At 38.3% G+C, this 17,030-nt stretch overlaps 2 protein-coding genes across 3 annotated transcripts; one reads left to right on the plus strand and one right to left on the minus strand.

The window, feature by feature from the left end:
- Nucleotides 1–1,892: 1,892 nt before the first annotated feature.
- Nucleotides 1,893–10,168, plus strand: slc23a1 (solute carrier family 23 member 1). Its single transcript, XM_043222060.1, has 14 exons — nt 1,893–2,162; nt 4,247–4,417; nt 4,505–4,662; nt 4,745–4,833; nt 5,760–5,827; nt 5,922–6,103; nt 6,192–6,312; nt 6,521–6,677; nt 6,871–7,018; nt 7,683–7,788; nt 7,990–8,119; nt 8,920–9,063; nt 9,169–9,264; nt 9,369–10,168. The coding sequence occupies exons 1-14, from the start codon at nt 2,130–2,132 to the stop codon at nt 9,626–9,628; spliced, it is 1,863 nt and encodes a 620-aa protein (XP_043077995.1). The 5' UTR covers nt 1,893–2,129; the 3' UTR covers nt 9,629–10,168.
- A 355-nt stretch (nt 10,169–10,523) lies between these two features.
- prob1 (proline-rich basic protein 1) lies at nt 10,524–16,114 on the minus strand. 2 transcript variants are annotated; one of them, XR_006247520.1, is made up of 4 exons: nt 15,920–16,114; nt 15,727–15,788; nt 11,333–15,470; nt 10,524–10,655 (listed from the first exon to the last, which is right to left on the minus strand). XR_006247520.1 is itself a non-coding variant. In XM_043222058.1 (3 exons), the coding sequence occupies exon 3, from the start codon at nt 15,379–15,381 to the stop codon at nt 11,566–11,568; it is 3,816 nt and encodes a 1,271-aa protein (XP_043077993.1). In that variant the 5' UTR covers nt 15,382–15,470; nt 15,727–15,788; nt 15,920–16,114; the 3' UTR covers nt 10,869–11,565. The 2 variants fall into 2 exon arrangements, 1 of the variants encoding a protein (XP_043077993.1); XM_043222058.1 differs by lacking the exon at nt 10,524–10,655 and having other exon boundaries at nt 10,869–15,470.
- Nucleotides 16,115–17,030: the final 916 nt, after the last annotated feature.

Below are 17,030 nucleotides of genomic sequence, written 5' to 3' on the forward strand. Positions count from 1 at the left end.
TGCTTGTGTCTGCTTGATATCCTACTTCCTCAGAAGGCGATGGATTGCATAAATAAAGGAATAGAGAATATTTCTAAACGGGAAGATTTGTAATTGATGAGGTCATTGTTATGCCACCCAATGAGGTTTTAGTTTTGGATCAATGTTTACGTGGCGCTCTTCACTACTTCATTCTGATCAGTCAGTCACAGCATTCTGTGTAAATATTAAGTGTTGTATATCATATGTTTTAGTATATTATGTACAGCTTAAAAGTTTATTTGCAGTCAGAGAACAGCAATAGTTAATAGTTTATATATATATATATATATATATATATATATATATATATATAATTAGTGCAATTTTGGTATACTTAATTTTTTTTTTTTTTTTTTTTTTTTTGTATTTTAATCATCTTTTTAGATTTTCAGCTTTGTCGTTTTTATCAGTTTTATTTCTTAAAATGTATATATACTTTTTTATTATTATTACCTTCCGTAAGAGTGGGCGCGGCCATTCGTAAATGTTATAGGTGTGGCTTCCGGTGTCATTTGTTTCCAGCTAGCTAATTAAGATAATACATTAAAAAAGCATAAGACAAACCAATTTTCAATATCAAGCAGCAGAAGAATCCCTTTGTATGGCTGGGTGCGGATGAGGCCGGAAGTTAGACCCGTATAATTATTTTCATGTCAAGAAAGGTGGATAGCAGTATGAAATAGCCCTTTTTACTGATTGATATTACAAATTGTCAGGGCCATATAAATTGAATGTATTTTTTTTATTATTATGAACATACTGGGGGTTTTTTTTAGAGAAAACAGTTTTACCGCTTTTGCACTTCACTGTTATTGTTCTAATGAACCGGAAGTTCGTGTTCCCGTTGAAGAATGGGGATGATACCTTTTTTCAGTTTAAAGTACCACTAAACCGTCAAACTTATTTAAAGCTGTACAGTTATTTTTTCTTTCATTTCAATTTTAATCACCAAATCAACACGTTTAAAATCTCATGTAAACGTTAATTTGGTCTGAAATCAAACCATTTGTCGTAGCAATATTTTTTTGGTTTTGCTCCAGTACTATAATTTATTGCATGTTTCTGTGCACTTCTATTCAGTCACGCTATTTTACGGTCAAATGCAACCGATTTATTAGACATTAAACAAGTTCCTCATAGATATATATTTTTCTATTAAAAAAAAAAAAAAATATATATATATATATATATATATATATATATATATATATATATATATATATATATATATATATATATATATATATATATATATAATTTATTATTATTATTGATTTATTGATTGATTTATTTATTTTTTTTATCAGATAAGTATCAATTTTATATGTTAAGACGACAATGATCCTGGTCACCCTAGTTTGGTCTGGTTTTACTGACTTGTCCGGCAAAATATTAGATGCAGATCAACTATGAAATCTGCTGTAATCCACAGGTTCACGCAGAAGAGTCATTGCTTCAGTAGTTGATGTGTAGCTCCCTCTACTGGCCGCAGACGCGAGTGGAAATCTCCACAGATCTGTCACATCTAGGTGTGAACAATGTGAAAAATCACATGTTCATTATTGCATTGTGGGTGCGTTCAGGATTACAGTGGAAAGTCTGCACAGGTTTGCACTGCTAGCTATCAGCTATAAATCTACCGAGATCCATCTACCGGACGCACCGGGGACTACACGAGGTGTTATCTTGCCTAATTTCGATGCTCTTTAACAGCAGTTCACATTTATTTTTCACTATAGGCCGCACACTTCTCTAGAAGATGAACACTTTAAAGATAAGCAATTATTATAAAACCGTTTAAAAGCCTTTGCCCTGAAGAATAACCCCACATGTTCTGTTTTTAAGGGCCCTGTGGTTCACATCCAAAGGAGACGTCCCGTTGCTTCATGAACACAGCTCCTGTTGTGTTCACACTGTCGGCCTTTTGATGAGCACAGGCAGGGGGAGTAAAGTCCAGGACCAAGGGCAGATTATTAACCTGTCTAATCTGGTCCCTTTCTGTCCCTCGCTCTCCCATAAAACCAGCGCTCTGCGTCCAGCCGGGTCTCGGGTCTCACGTGGCCTCTGGGAGACAGCAGCACAGAGCCCCTCACATCCTTCAAGGGCCAATGAATCAGTCAGAAACTGCAGAGGAGCTTAAGGTAAAATATCTATGAAGTATAGAGTCATTGTTGTGAATGAAAACACTGATTTGGGTCACAAGGCAGATGTTTATCTCAAAGAGAGTAAGGATTTGTCATGACATCTCTAGGTTTTCTTTATTACTAGATTTCTTTATTACTAGAGGGAAATGTCTAGATATTATTTTCATGAGGGTTTACACATTTGAACCATGCATCAAACAAAATATTTAGGCCGTTGTTTTATGTATTTGCACAAATGTTCAGATATGAGTATTAGATCTATTGAGAATTGTTAGCTCAGTGCCTAATATACAACAAGAACTTGTATATACTAAATATATTTCTCTTTACACTCGATAATACATGCTTTCTATGTAATTTGGCTTTTTGGCCAATATGAGTCAGTCAATGACACTCATTATTTATTATGCACAGTTATATATTTGTTTACTCAAAATAGAAAATTTGGTAACACTGTACTTTTTTCTGTAATTTTTCTTTTTTGTACTTTTTTGTACTTTTCTTTTCTTTTTTCTTTTTTTACCCCTAAAGTTAATTTCTGCAACCACCTTTTATGTTAACTTTTTAACTTTACATTATCTGTAGTTAAATATTAAGTCAATTATTCGTGCTAAATGAGACCGTAACATGCTTTCTTTTTATGTAATCAAGCATTTTCAAAATAACAAATCTTTACACTTATGTCGTTGGAAATATGTGGTTTGATGGAAGAAATCAAATATTTGGCCAAAATAACCCAAGATAAATTATTTTAATACATTTTCAAAATTATGTTAATGTATAATGTATAACACAAATCCAACATACAAAATCTGGGTTATTTTTTATTAGATAATTTGAATAAAAGATTGTCTTTGAGGCAAAATAATAGGTTTAAGTTTGAATGCTCGCTGATGCAAGGTAACACAATGCATTAGGAGGAGGTGAAAACCTTTGAATTTGAAGATCAGGGTGAATTAAACTTATTTTGTCTTCTGGGAAACATGTATCTAATGTAGCCTATGAAGGGCTGTACTAAATCATTTGATAAATGTGATATTTAGGCAAATATACTTCTGTTCATTCTGTTCAGAAGTTTACATCCCAGGCTCATTGTGTTTCCTTCTGGAGCATTAGTGAGTGTTTTTTTTTTAAATAGTTGTATATAACTCCTTCAGTTGTCTCTAACTTTCAGATGGATCTGAAAATCATAGTCATTTTTTTTAATACACAAAAATGCTGGAATACTAAAGAATTTGTGGGATTTTATCTGAAGAACAGCAGGACGTTTAACTGGTCAGGACGAACAAGGATCTCATGAGCATCTATATATACACACACACACACACACACACACACACACACACGCACACACACGCACAAAGTTGGTCCTGACCGTCCTTTTAGTGGCATTATAAAGCTGTATTTTCAGCTCTGTCGTCATTAAGTACTGAAAAGGTGTGTTCAGTATTTGCTTGCAATAGCACCTGCAGAATGTTTATTAAAATCTCATAAAAATACAGTTTGGTTACTTCGTGATGTATCCTTATGTTTTTATCCATGTTATCTCTTTTGAAACTAGTTTAACACTTTATTGAGCACTTAACTTGTCACGCGTATCAAGGAAATGTCTACCCTGCAGAAAAACAGGGCCAGTGTGAAACTAGTACATGTTAAGTCGACCCTGGTCACAGTCACGGCCTAGGTTTGCACTTTCAGTCCTTCTGAGCAGTAGATCATTTTCTAAAAAGAAAGAAAAAATGATTCCATATGAAAGATTTACATTTGTTTTAGTTTGGCTGCTCGTTTCAATATCCTAGACTCGTGTTTACTATGAAGAGTCTGTTTGCTGTCTTTTGCAGTTAGATACTTTATCTGTTGTTAAATAATAAGTAAATTATATATATATATATATATATATATATATATATATATATATATATATATATATTTTTTTTTTTTTTTTTTTCCTTTTTTTCTTAGTTTTAGTATTTAAGTATGAATTTGAATTATTTTACACAGATGCGCACACAAATAACATAGTCATGCATGAGCCATGCGTGTATTAATTCTCCATTACTGTTTTAAATGCTGTCTCTTAGCTCCCACCTTCAGACAGAGTTGCGCCAGCAGATGGTACAGAGGTACAGGAGACGCCTGCTGACACCACCAAGATGTCTGACGGGACTCCGAATCAGCCTGCAGGATTTGATATGATCTATAGAATCGAGGATGTTCCGCCTTGGTATCTGTGTGTGTTGCTAGGACTGCAGGTACAATTCTGTTCTAGTCTGACTCCCTTCTAAACTGAACTATCCCTTCTAAACCTATATCTGTACGTTCCGCCTCTGGATCTCCAGCACTACCTAACATGCTTCAGTGGAACCATTGCTGTACCGTTCCTATTAGCTGAATCCATGTGTGTGGGGCAGGACCAGTACACTGTCAGCCAGTTAGTAGGCACCATCTTCACCTGTGTGGGGATCACTACACTCATACAGACTACATTTGGTGTCAGGTGAGTTATTTAATGTGTGCTTTGGTATGGAAGCGTGCGATTAGTACTCACAATGTACATTTTTCTTCTATGCCACATTCAGGTTGCCTCTGTTCCAGGCAAGTGCTTTTGCCTTTCTCATCCCTGCTCAGGCGATTCTGAGACTGGACAAATGGAAATGTCCTCCTGAAGGTACAAAAAGTGTTACAAAGTAGATCATTTCAGATGTGTGTTCCATCTTGCGCGAACCAATTACTCTTTTTTTTTTTCATTTTGTTATTGCATTTTGTCCGATACGGTTTAAACTCCTCAGGTTACTGAAAACAATTTTGGATTTACAGATATAATTCACTCAGAAATGGAAATTCTGTCATCAATAGCCAACAATACATTGTTTGGATCAAAATTATCGTTATATTACATATTATTTTTATTTTATGCCAAAAATTATTACGATATTAAGGAGAAATCATGTTCCATGAACATATTTTGTAAATTTCTCCCTTAAATATTTCTAAATGTAAAAAAAAAAAAAAACACTTTTCAAAATTTTAATATTAATATGCATTGTAAAAGGACTTAATTTGAACAACTTTAATGTTTTTTTACACCCTTTGTATTTCAAAATAGTTGCATCTCAGCCAAATATTGTTCTATCCTAACAAACCATACATCAACAGATAGCTTATTTATTCAGCTTCCAGATGTATAAAACTCAATTTTTATGACTGGTTTCGTGGTCCAGTGTCATTAAAACACATTAAAATGATTTCCGAAGGATTAACCCTGATTAGTATTAGCATTAGAGACTTCAAAATCTTGCAAACCCTAAACCCAAATCTTGCAAACCCTTCAAAGCAGTTTGAACTACACTGTAGGCTGCGCGGGGGAGCGGGAAAAAGTGCACATCTCATGACATGTTTGTAAAAGTTTAACACACTGTTTAAAACAAAATATAGCACTCTCCTTCGAAAAGCAACACGAATCCCATTTATGTAAAAACTATTTTTGCCCTTCTCCTAGAAAGCGTTGTCTAGTAAGAATCTGTTTACATTCCACATTGTTCAGGTCAGATGTGTGTCTAAGTTAATGCTTAACCTTGGTTTTGGGTTTCACAGAGGAGATTTACGGAGACTGGTCTCTTCCTCTCAACACTTCTCATATTTGGCAACCACGAATACGAGAGGTGCGTGACCGGTATCCAAAGACCGAAACATTCATCAGTGCCTTCGTAAATTCCTGTGTTCTGATCTGTGTGTGTGTGTGTTAATTCCTTGTAGATTCAGGGTGCTATCATTATCTCCAGCCTGATTGAGGTAGTCATAGGGTTTGCTGGAATCCCTGGGATCCTGCTTAATTCAATCGGACCCCTGACAGTCACTCCTACAGTGTCCCTTATCGGCCTGTCTGTCTTCCAGACGGCAGGAGACCGCGCAGGCAGCCAATGGGGCCTGTCTCTGCTGTGAGTCCTTCAGCTCTTCAAATACGTTTCGTTTAACTCTACACTAGCTGCGTTCGCATTAACGCGTCTGTGCTTTTTGTCATTCCAGGTGCGTCTTCCTCATCGTGCTGTTCGCCCAGTATCTGAGGAACTGGGCCTGTCCTTTCCCAAGCTACTCCAAACAAAAAGGCTGTCACATCACGCACGTGCAGATATTCAAGATGTTTCCAGTACGAACTAACATCCAACACGCAGCTCTTCGCATTTAGACAATAACCACAGAGCTAAGCAATAAACAGCATTTATCACATTTAATTAAACTCCTTGATAAGCCCTCGAACAAAGTTCACATTACCCCACGCGGCGAATGTTGAAAGGTTGAAATGCTCGCTTTCAAACGTTTCTTTTTTTAGTAATCGATTATACTGATTTCAGTAGATAATTATGGCGATCATGGTGGTGTGGCTGGTTTGCTACATTCTCACCCTGACGGATGTCCTGCCGAACGACCCGAATAAGTACGGCTACAAGGCTCGCACTGACGCCCGGGGGGATATTATGACCCAGGCGCCGTGGTTTCGTTTCCCCTACCCATGTAAGGACCTTGCCTGGTTCCTGTATCACGCGCCTATGATTTATAATGGCTTCTTTATCAGAAAATGTCACTTGTGGCTAATATCTAATCTAAGACTTTACTGTTTTTTTTTCACAGTAAAATGATTAGAAGGAAGGGTATTGGTGAGTTAGTGGCTGAACTCTTTCCAAATCAGATTTTGTGTGTGTCACAGGTCAGTGGGGTTTACCTACAGTGACGGTTGAGGGAGTGCTGGGAATGTTTAGTGCCACTCTGGCTGGCATCGTTGAGTCTATTGGAGACTATTACGCCTGTGCTCGTCTCTCCGGAGCTCCACCTCCTCCTGTTCACGCTATCAATAGGTAAGGACAATAAACAGTAGAAAACAACGTGATTACTTTATAAGGGGTTTATATCATGTGGTCCGTCTGTGGGTTTGGAATGATATGAGGATGAGTAATTAATGACAGAATCTTTCATTTTTGGGTGAATTATTCTTTATAAGGCAAAGTATTTTTAAGTAACGCATTTGATATATCTAACAACATGGAGCTCACATTAGAGTAGGCCAAAAGTTGAGGAAACATTTTGTACGAGTGCTAATATATATATATGGTAAGAAGAAATTCTGATAGCTTGTAATGTAAATCTATGAAATCTGAACTGTATAAAATGCATATACATATCAGTTGTTAGTCTGTAATAATGTCTTACAGAGAGATGATTATGTTTTATATATATATATATATATATATATATATATATATATATATATATATATATATATATATATATATATATATATATATATATATATATATATATATATATATATATATATATAGAGAGAGAAAGAGGCCTTAGAAGTTATAAGCTATAATACTGCCCTGCTTCAAAACATGTAACATTACCCTCAGTGTTTATATGCAAACAGTTATTTGGAGAAGCTTATCCCAGAGGAAGTAGTATGGTGATTTATGTATAGAATGGTTTTAGTATTACTTTACTATGGGTTTTCATTCCTAGGGGGATCTTTACAGAGGGAGTGTGCTGTATCATAGCGGGGTTGCTGGGCACAGGAAATGGATCAACCTCTTCCAGTCCTAACATAGGGGTGCTTGGCATCACCAAGGTGAGGTAGTGGGAAGCTCTTATGCTCTTTATAATACTAGTGTTTATTAGAAAGCATTCAGTAAATGTACTTTTAATATCTGTATATGTGACATCTGATAAGATTGTCTACTAAGTTGCTTGGTTTACACTGGCACCATTCATTTTGCAAATCTGCTTTGTGTCAACTGCGCTTTCCCTGGTGTCTTGATTTCTCCCGCAGGTGGGAAGTAGGAGGGTGATACAGTATGGAGCAGGGATAATGCTGTTATTGGGAACTATTGGGAAGTTCACCGCCTTGTTCGCCTCCTTACCCGACCCTGTCCTTGGAGGGATGTTCTGCACCTTGTTTGGTAACATACTTGTTGTTTTGTCCCGGCTTTGTCCACAGGGTGTCAGTAAAAAGCTCAGAAAACCTGTAGTAACGGCAGATTTGCTGCAGCTGAATTTTTGTATTTCAAACCTACAACATTTCATTATTTTTTTTTAATGAAATTAATGATTTGATTCAGTTAAGATGCATTAAATTGATCAATTGATTCTGGGTCTTTTTCTTGGATCAAAGAAAATTTCAAAAGAAAAAAAAAAGGCATCATTTTTCATATCCATTTGTACTAAAATAACTAATACTAAATAAAATTAATAAAAGCTATGCAAACATGCTTAAAAACAACTAAAAATAAAAACAAAACACAACAAAAATAAAAATAATATATAATTAAAAATAAAAATAATTCAAAATATTAACAAAAACATTCATAATATAATCCTAATTTTTCTATTCATAATATAATCCTCAAAGGAATGTGTCACTGTTTCCAAAAAAATATTAAACAGCACAGAACTGCTTTTCAATATTGATATTAATAATAATTATTATTATTATCGATTTCTGAAGGATCACGTGTCATTGAAGACTGGGGTAATGGCTGCTGAAAATTCAGCTTTGCCATCATAATAAATTACATTTTAAACGAGAAAACTGTTATTTTAAACCGTGATCATATTCCACATTACAGTTTTCACTTTATTTTTGATTAAATAAATGCAGCCTTTGTGAGCTCAAGAACGTTTAAAAAACGTTCTAAGCTTAATTGTAGCATAAATGTATTTAGTACAGTTTAAACTTGTTGTGTTTTAAATTTGTACACAGGTATGATCACAGCCGTCGGACTGTCAAACCTACAGAGTGTGGATCTGAACTCCTCCAGAAATCTTTTTGTTCTGGGTTTCTCCATGTTTTTCGGCCTCATGTTGCCTAATTACCTGGACACTCACCCAGGCAGCATTAAAACAGGTTAATACGCCAGACAGTGTTTTCTAATGCATTTTGTTTTGCAGTAAGAATACTGTAGCTGTCGTCACCCATTACTGTGAAGACACATTTTGATTGATTTAACAGGTGTAGCAGAGCTGGACCAAATCATCACAGTGCTCCTGACAACAGAGATGTTTGTAGGAGGATTCATAGCGTTTGTACTTGATAACACAATCCCAGGTATGGTATGCGAAAGCTTTATGTATGCAAACATACAAATGCATTGGATAAATACCATTGCACGTGCCATTCTGCATTCATCATTTTTTCCATTTTGTGTGCAGGCACTAGAAAAGAGCGAGGTCTCATTGAATGGGCAGCTGAGAATTATTCAGGATCAGTCAAAACAAATACATATGACTTTCCAATTGGGATGGGGCTGGTCCGGAAACTGGACTGTCTACGCTACCTGCCAATCTGTCCCACTTTCCGTGGGTTTAAGCCAGCATGTCGCAAATATGAGGAGGAGGAGGAGGAGGAGGACATAAAAATAAAGGAAGGTGTGATTGATGCTCCAGTTGAAATGGTCTGCACCAAAATCTAGCCATATTTTTCATTTGACTTGGTTTAATGTAATGTATGTTGTTTGGATGAAGCTAAACCTTTTTCACAGCTGAGCACTAATTTTGGTGTCAAGATTTTGAATATGTTTATTCAGTTTTGCATCTAAAACAGATAAGAAAAATGCACATAAGAGAATGGGAGCATACATTTAAAGGAAAAGTTGAATGAACGCTTTGAAAACAAAGGGTCTCTGTTCTTTTAACGTCAAACCAAATGTAAAAAAATAAAATGTAAGAAACTGAAGGTCAGGTTTTTACATTTATTAGCTCTTGATCATGTACAAAATATGTGATTAACACTAAACAAAATGTGTTCAGAAATGTTTAGCTTCAGAAAATAGTGGAAAAATTGCATATTTAAAATACACAGAAATCATATTTTATATACATACTATTGTAACTAATGTTTATAAATACTAAAAGTGTACTATGCAATCCAGAAGAACAAACAATCATGTGGACATTCAGTTTTGACAAATATGTGCTTAAGTTATTTTGTATTAAAATATAACTTTAATGTCTTTCTGTTTCTCTAAAACATGTTTGTCCAAAAGGTTTAAATGGTTAGAAAAACATCATGTATTATGAACTAACAATTAACAGTTTTGCAGCATTTATTAACCTAGCAGTATTTATTTAGAAATGATTTATTCATAATATTTATTTGAATTGTCCATTCTTAATTCATATTATGAATTGTAATTCATCTTAAATATTAAAGTGTTAAAAATGTATGGGTGTATGTAAAATCAATATTAACCATAATTAGTAAATGCTGTAAAAGTACTGTTCATTGTCAGAATATGATAACTAAAATGTTCATAAATTTTATCCGACTGAACCTCATTGTAAAGGGTTACCGTGCTTAATCTTTGTTGCTTTTAAGGATATATCAATGCATTCTCATCAATCCTCTCAATGTGTTCACATTTGACACTAGAACATTTGAGCCCCAATAGCATCAGTTATATATAGTCAATAAGCCATCCTGAATCTCGGATAACGGCTCTGTGGATTAAAGCAAAGGTCATAAACAAGTGTCAGTTGTCAGTAAGAGAACAATGAACACATTTTTGGGGCAAATTGATTTTGAAACCAATTCCCATCCAAAATGTCCAATTCTCATTATTAACTAACAGTTTGCTATGACTTTTGCCTTGTTTTGCTGCTTATTAATAATACTTATAATGAGTAGTTGTTAAATTTAGGTATTGGATAGCAATAAGGGATTGTATATATTGCCATGCAGAGTATAGTATTAATATATGCCTTATATACAACCAATATGCTAGTAATATGCTTGCTAATTAATACTGAGAATTGGTCCTTACATTTTTAAAAGACACAGGATAAGACACTAAAATTCTGTTTAAGCTTACAAATGTAAAAAAATAAAGTGTTGTCATGACATCCACAACTAAGTCATTGTTTACATAAAACAGAGCCATGGTTTTGCTTAAACTGCCATTTAGTCAATATAAATACAATTTACAATAACAATATTGTGACCTTTGTCATTCCTTCTAAACAAGCTCAAGACACTCCGGTCCCTTGGTTCGTCTCAATTGCCCATACCAGAGGTGATCTGAGCCCTCTCCATTTAAAGCCCCTGCTCTGTTTATGTAGGCTGAATGTGTGAATGCATATGCATCTTACAACATTTCAACAGATATAATCAGTCTCACCCATGTCAGTTGCCAAGTCCAGAGGTAGCCTTTACGAAGTAAGGAGTGTTGAATGCAGTGCTAACAGAATACGTTTTCAGCTTTGATGCCTGAGGCCATGGCAACAGATGGTCAACATGTTTCACTCATCCAGAAGCTTATAAACAGCTCCTTTCCAACACTTAATAGGCACTGGTAACCTGATCCTTGGGCATGACTTATTGTCTTCTACAGTCTTTAGGCCACGTCAGGTTTCATGGTTCTGGTGGTGGAATCACCTGAGGATGTGACTGTACGTAAGGTAAGCACTGTGGGGTGTACATGGGTGGGATGTGCAGAGAGGCAAAGGGTATGGCACAGGGGGTGGGTAAAACGGCACTGGGTAGGGTCTGCTGTGGCAGCAGGACCTCAACATACTGACAAGTTTCTGGATCAAACAGCATCTTCCGCTGTGGCAGCTGAGGCACGTCCACATAGAAATAGCGGCCGGTTTCCGGGTCGAGCAACAGTTGGCGAGGGGTTTGTCCTGCTGCTACACTTCCTCCTGCTTCTGGATACAGCACACCTGTACCCCCAAGCCTGGCCTCTGCACTCATGGGAGCAACAAAGATTGTATTGTGTTGGCTTTCTGGAGAAGATATTTTCAGCCCCGCTTCCCCGTTCTGAGCTTGACTGGTTAAGCCATCTGTTGGCTGGACTAACGTTTTTCCATCCTCGGAGAGGGATCTCATTAGGGGGGTATGACTGTTTGATGCAGCGGGCTGGTTGTAAAGAGGTGTTTGAAACATGACAGGCCCTTGAACATAGCCATGAACGGCTCCAATATGAGGAGAGATTGTCTGGTAACCCACTGGACTGGGTTTGTAATAATATGAGGGAACCATGGGTGTTGAGGCAACCGTTAGGATGCAAGCAGAAAGAGGCCCCACAGAACTCTGTGACCTGGGAGGAAGGCATGGGGTCTGGGGGCCATCACTGATTATCCTGCCATAGTCCTGTAGCTCAGAACTGGTTGTGGGTGAACAATATTGCAGAGCTACTGGGAATAGTTTGTCAGAGCTGGTGGTCATCTCATGCTCTTCCTTGTTTAAGTCTCCTTTTGTAGGCTTGTCAGTAGAGGCCTCTTCTTTAGCATGCAGTGCCAGGTCTGTCCTGTTTTTCGGTTTCAAGTTTGTTTCGCTGACTACAACATCAGGTTTACTCATGCCAACTTGGCTATCCTGTGTCTCTGAGGGCTTTGACAAGGCACAACTGTTTGCCTTGGTTATACTAATTGGGCTGACCTTTGTAAATCCAACACTATGAGTTTTGTCATTTGATTCCACAGAAGGCATTACCTTAGTCGAGCATCCTCTCGTTGCAGAGTGATCCCTCCTTCTGTCCAGTGAAAGAGGTGGAGCGACTTTTCGTACCAGGGGTTTTTCTTCTGGTCTGCATCCCTTTCCCTTGCCTTCACCCTTGTTGTTGCTTAAATTGTGTACTGATGGCTGAAATAAAGGAGCACTTCCATCTATTCCATGTCCTGGTTCCCCTGTGCTTTTGAAGGACATGTTGTATGTGTTTTTCACTAGGCTTCTCATGTCTCTTACTACATGCACAGGGGCCATGGCTTTCAATTTGCCTTGGCTTTGCATACCTGGGATCGCAGACTGTCCTGGTGACTTGACTTCCTCTCTGTCACTCTCTTGTGCCTTTCCAACACTGCTCTCATCAGCTTGCTGGACTGTGTTATCCACTGTTTTTGCTTCCAAATCAGAGATTAGGCATGCAATATTAGTAGGACTGAGTGTACTTTCCATCGTGCCAGCCTGTTGCTCCTGCTTTTCCAGCACATTGGATAGTGTCGAATTGTGTTGTTTACGGATTCCTTGCACTGTATGGCATTCTTCAGATGTGATTTTCTCAGAGCTCTGGGTGCTCATGGCTACATTTGTTGCTGCACTCGAATTCCACGCTCTGCCCTTTGCTGAGTCACAGGATAGCTTCCCTCCAGGGCTCAGGTTAGGCAGCCGAAACACCTCCTCTCTTGGGCTCAACTTCTCTGCTTTCTCATTCTCTGAAGGGTCGGTTATTTCAGTGCTGCTGCCTTGAGCTTCAGACCTGCCAGTTGCATTTAAAAGAGGATTGAAGCCATGTTTGCTCAGCAACTTGGGTTGTGTTTTTGAGCTAACCAAGCCGTGCTTTTGAAAAGGGCTGCGTTCTCTCTGGGACTCCTTCTTAAGAGTTGCACTTTGATTAAGTTTGGAAGTTTCAGTGTATGCATCCTTGCCAGACAAATAGGTGCATTCATCAGTGGTAGTAGTCCTGTTGATCACTTTAACAGATGCAAAAGCTTTATCAGGAACATCCAATGTGCGAAGATTCTGTTCATGTTGCATTTTTTTTGATAGGACATTTGTTATGATACAGGAAGCCATTTGGGTTTTGCTGGAGGATTCATCCAAGGAAAATGACTTCTGAAGCCTTTGTTTTCGCTCAGCCTTTACTGACCTTTGATCAGCCACATGGGACTCCTGGTTAAAAGCTGCAGGGGTGCTATGTTGACGCTGAAATATGTCCCGGGCCCGTACAGGTGTGCTTGCAACCTGATGGGTTTGATTGTTGTTCTCTCTGGCAAGCGCCTCTGCTGTGTCCCGTCTCTTTAGTTGAATTTGTCTTTTGGGCACAGTCTTTAAGCTCCGGTTTACTTCATCTGTGGTTTCCAATGCCACATCAACACACTCAAAGCTGCTAGATTCTGAGCAAGCAGATGTGTTTTGAGTGTTCGAATACATCTGCATTTTAAAAGAGAGAACATCATCTGCCCAATTGTTGTGGTTTTCATCAGCAGATGGCTGACTTGAGGGCCTACAGCTTGAACTGAAAACATGCATGTAGTCAGTTTCAGAACCAGAAGATCTTACCTGGGCCTGGTTAACAAGGCCCCCCACCTTACTACTGGCTTCAGCAAGCTTTGTTCCCATGCTGGTTGATCCTCTGGTATTGTCTGCAGGTTGCCAAGAGCTGCTACACAGCTTGCAGGAGAGTGGTCTGGACTGCCAGACGCCTTGCCGGCTCTGCTTTTCCAACGTTTGAGTATCAGCGAGTCTCTGTAGCTGGTGTTGGTGCCTGGTTGCGGGGATACGCTCTGAATAACAGTGCGTCGGGATTCTTGACTCCTGCTTGCTGGCTGTGAGTGTTGAGATGCAGTTTGCAGACGCTTTTCTATTTCTAGACATGACTGACAGCTCAACCTGCTCCTTTCTGCAACTCACCCCTCTACCCTGGCCCTCCCCCTCCTTTTCCGTATGACCCAGAATATGCCCGCCTCTCTCAAGCCTGGGTGCACTCAAACGTTCCCTTGGTCTTTGCTTTTGTGTCGCGTGGTTCTCTTTTGGCTCTGTGCCACCATGCTCCTGTTCCCTACCCTTGCTGTATTGATTTCTCCCAGGCGTTATCAAAATAGTGTTTGAAGTGAGTATGGGTTCTGGGGAGCTGTGCTCCTCAGCGGTTCTAATGTTAGTATGAAATACAGTCCTGCTGCCTCCAAAATAATCCCTCGGTTTAACCAATGAATCTTCTCCTGATAAATTAAGCTTGTCAGAATTACCCAGCTTTTGCCCAGGGTTTCTAAAGGCTGCCTTTACTGACTGCAAATCCATATTTGTTGCTGTTGTACCTGACAGCAGATGCTTTGACTCAGTTTCTAATGCTCTTTCAGTTGAAGAAGGTTTATCCTGGTCACACTGGGATGCATCAGGGAGCACCTCTGTAATTGTCTTTTCCAGTGTTTTGCAGTCCTGTGATTGCTTTGTTTCTTTGATCAAGGATCTTGAAGTGATGCTTTCCATAGGGGTAACGCAAGGCAAGAACTCAAATGTACCACCTTCTGCAGGACACTCTGTAGAGACAGTGTGTGTTGTGTCCCCTAAAGCTTCACTGTACTCACTCAAAGAACAAAGAGCAGTGTAGTATGAACTTGCTGAGTCATCCGTGATATCATCAGTCTGCTCTAGGTCACTTTCCCTTTCATCTCTTTGTTGGAGAGACAGACAGTTTTTTTTGTTGATAGATGCAGATGACTTAGACATTTCTTGATTGTCCTTCTGTGTTGTCTGACAATTTCTGACGCAGTATTGGACTTTTACGGACAAGTTTTGGGTGGATGTGCAGGTCAGACCTACAATATATTATGGTGCAAAAATGTTTATGGTTTAAAAAATGACATGTTGCATCACGATGAAACATGAGATCCAGCCTGACTGCTTCTAATAAAAATAAAAAAACAGTTTTTTTTTACTTTTATGTGCTTAAAAGTAGAAAGAAAAAAGTAAATGTAAATGTATTTTATATATGTATTTTTGAAATACTCAAATGGCAGTAGCGTCACATAAAAGAAAAAAATACGGATAAGATTCTCATGCAACTTCTCTCACCTGATCCAAGACATGCAAAATCTTCTCCTTTTTGTCCGTTTTGCTCTCCTGAGGTGTTAAATCTGAATGAGAAATCAAGGGAAAAATGTCAAAGAATTGTGTCAACAAACAAGATATCTATAAAAAGAAATTAGGGCAAATGCCTTTTTAAAAAGTACACTAAGCTAGGGACAGCAGAGGAGATTAATCAGACCTTCTTTTTTGGCTGCTGAGGTCTGGATCAGGATATGTGGTCCAGGCCCAGTAGTAGCTAAGGTAGTGGTGTGGCAGTCAGCTTTGACAGCAGGTGCTGGTTTGGCTGTGCTGGAGCGTTTCCTGTGGAATCTGACTTACATAGCCAGTGCAGTCACAGGGCCAGCTAAATATAGTTCCCCAGGCCCCATAACACTATCATCACGGCGATAGGGCTGAAGTCTTCTGGGTACGCTGTGGTAAGTATTGGGCCTTCAAATGACCACTGCAAATAGAATGGTCACGCTGGTTACAGAGGTATCATTTGATGGTGCATTAAAATTATCACGATATCTAATTTAATTGTACATTGTTTCGACCTTTGTTTGTGTGATGTTAATTTCAATGTGAAATGCAGTTCTGTCAGTTTACCTCAACTACGACAGTAAGCAGTGTTGTTCGAAAGCAGCACACAGTTGTTCGAGAGCAGATGTGCACTTCCTCTCAAGTGTTTGTTGTGCGTTGCCAGCCAACTCTGGGTCAGGACTTTCACTGAATTGGCCATGACCATGCAGGCCATGACAGCTATGGCATTTGACCCACTTGGTCTCGGCTGTGCCTGATGGTTTAATGACATGATATAGTGGGCAGCAAGGATATAAGACTGCTTAATTTCACACCAGCGGTGCTCCAAAAGTTTCTCATCCGCATAGTAACACATACATCAAACCTGAAGGGACCACCGACACTGTGGTGTTAAGTTGTGAGAAGTGTATAGCATTACAGAGAGTTAAGAGCATTAGCCTATAACATAACTTCCACATTAGCGTTTCACCCTGAAAATATGGTGCGAAACTTTTCAAACATGGAAATAAAAGATAATAATACATCATAACAGTTAAGATTTTCACACTTATTAAAAAAAAAGAACATCATCGTCTTGATTTATGATTGTGAAGTGTTTAAGTACATCTCTCACACACAAAAAAATGTACCACAGTAAGCTAAACCAAATTACTACAGTAAACATCAGTCTTTGTGCCACTTTTTCGTTTTAAAATGGCATTAATAATTTGACACGTCTCGCTCCCAAGCAGAAAAGCCTCAGGTAGGTTGGTACTACTGAAACTGCT

Source organism: Puntigrus tetrazona, chromosome 21, assembly GCF_018831695.1.
Source record: "Puntigrus tetrazona isolate hp1 chromosome 21, ASM1883169v1, whole genome shotgun sequence".
In the NCBI taxonomy this organism is placed as follows: Eukaryota; Metazoa; Chordata; class Actinopteri; order Cypriniformes; family Cyprinidae; genus Puntigrus; species Puntigrus tetrazona.

Excerpts from the sequence above, each read along its gene's own strand:
- prob1 (XM_043222058.1), bottom strand. The coding sequence starts at position 15,381 with ATGTCTAAGTCATCTGCATCTATCAACAAAAAAAACTGTCTGTCTCTC.
- slc23a1 (XM_043222060.1), top strand. The coding sequence starts at position 2,130 with ATGAATCAGTCAGAAACTGCAGAGGAGCTTAAG. Across the intron at positions 6,104-6,191 it reads CAATGGGGCCTGTCTCTGCT|GTGCGTCTTCCTCATCGTGC; the intron begins GTGAGTCCTTCA and ends TTGTCATTCCAG. Across the intron at positions 7,789-7,989 it reads GGGTGCTTGGCATCACCAAG|GTGGGAAGTAGGAGGGTGAT; the intron begins GTGAGGTAGTGG and ends TTTCTCCCGCAG.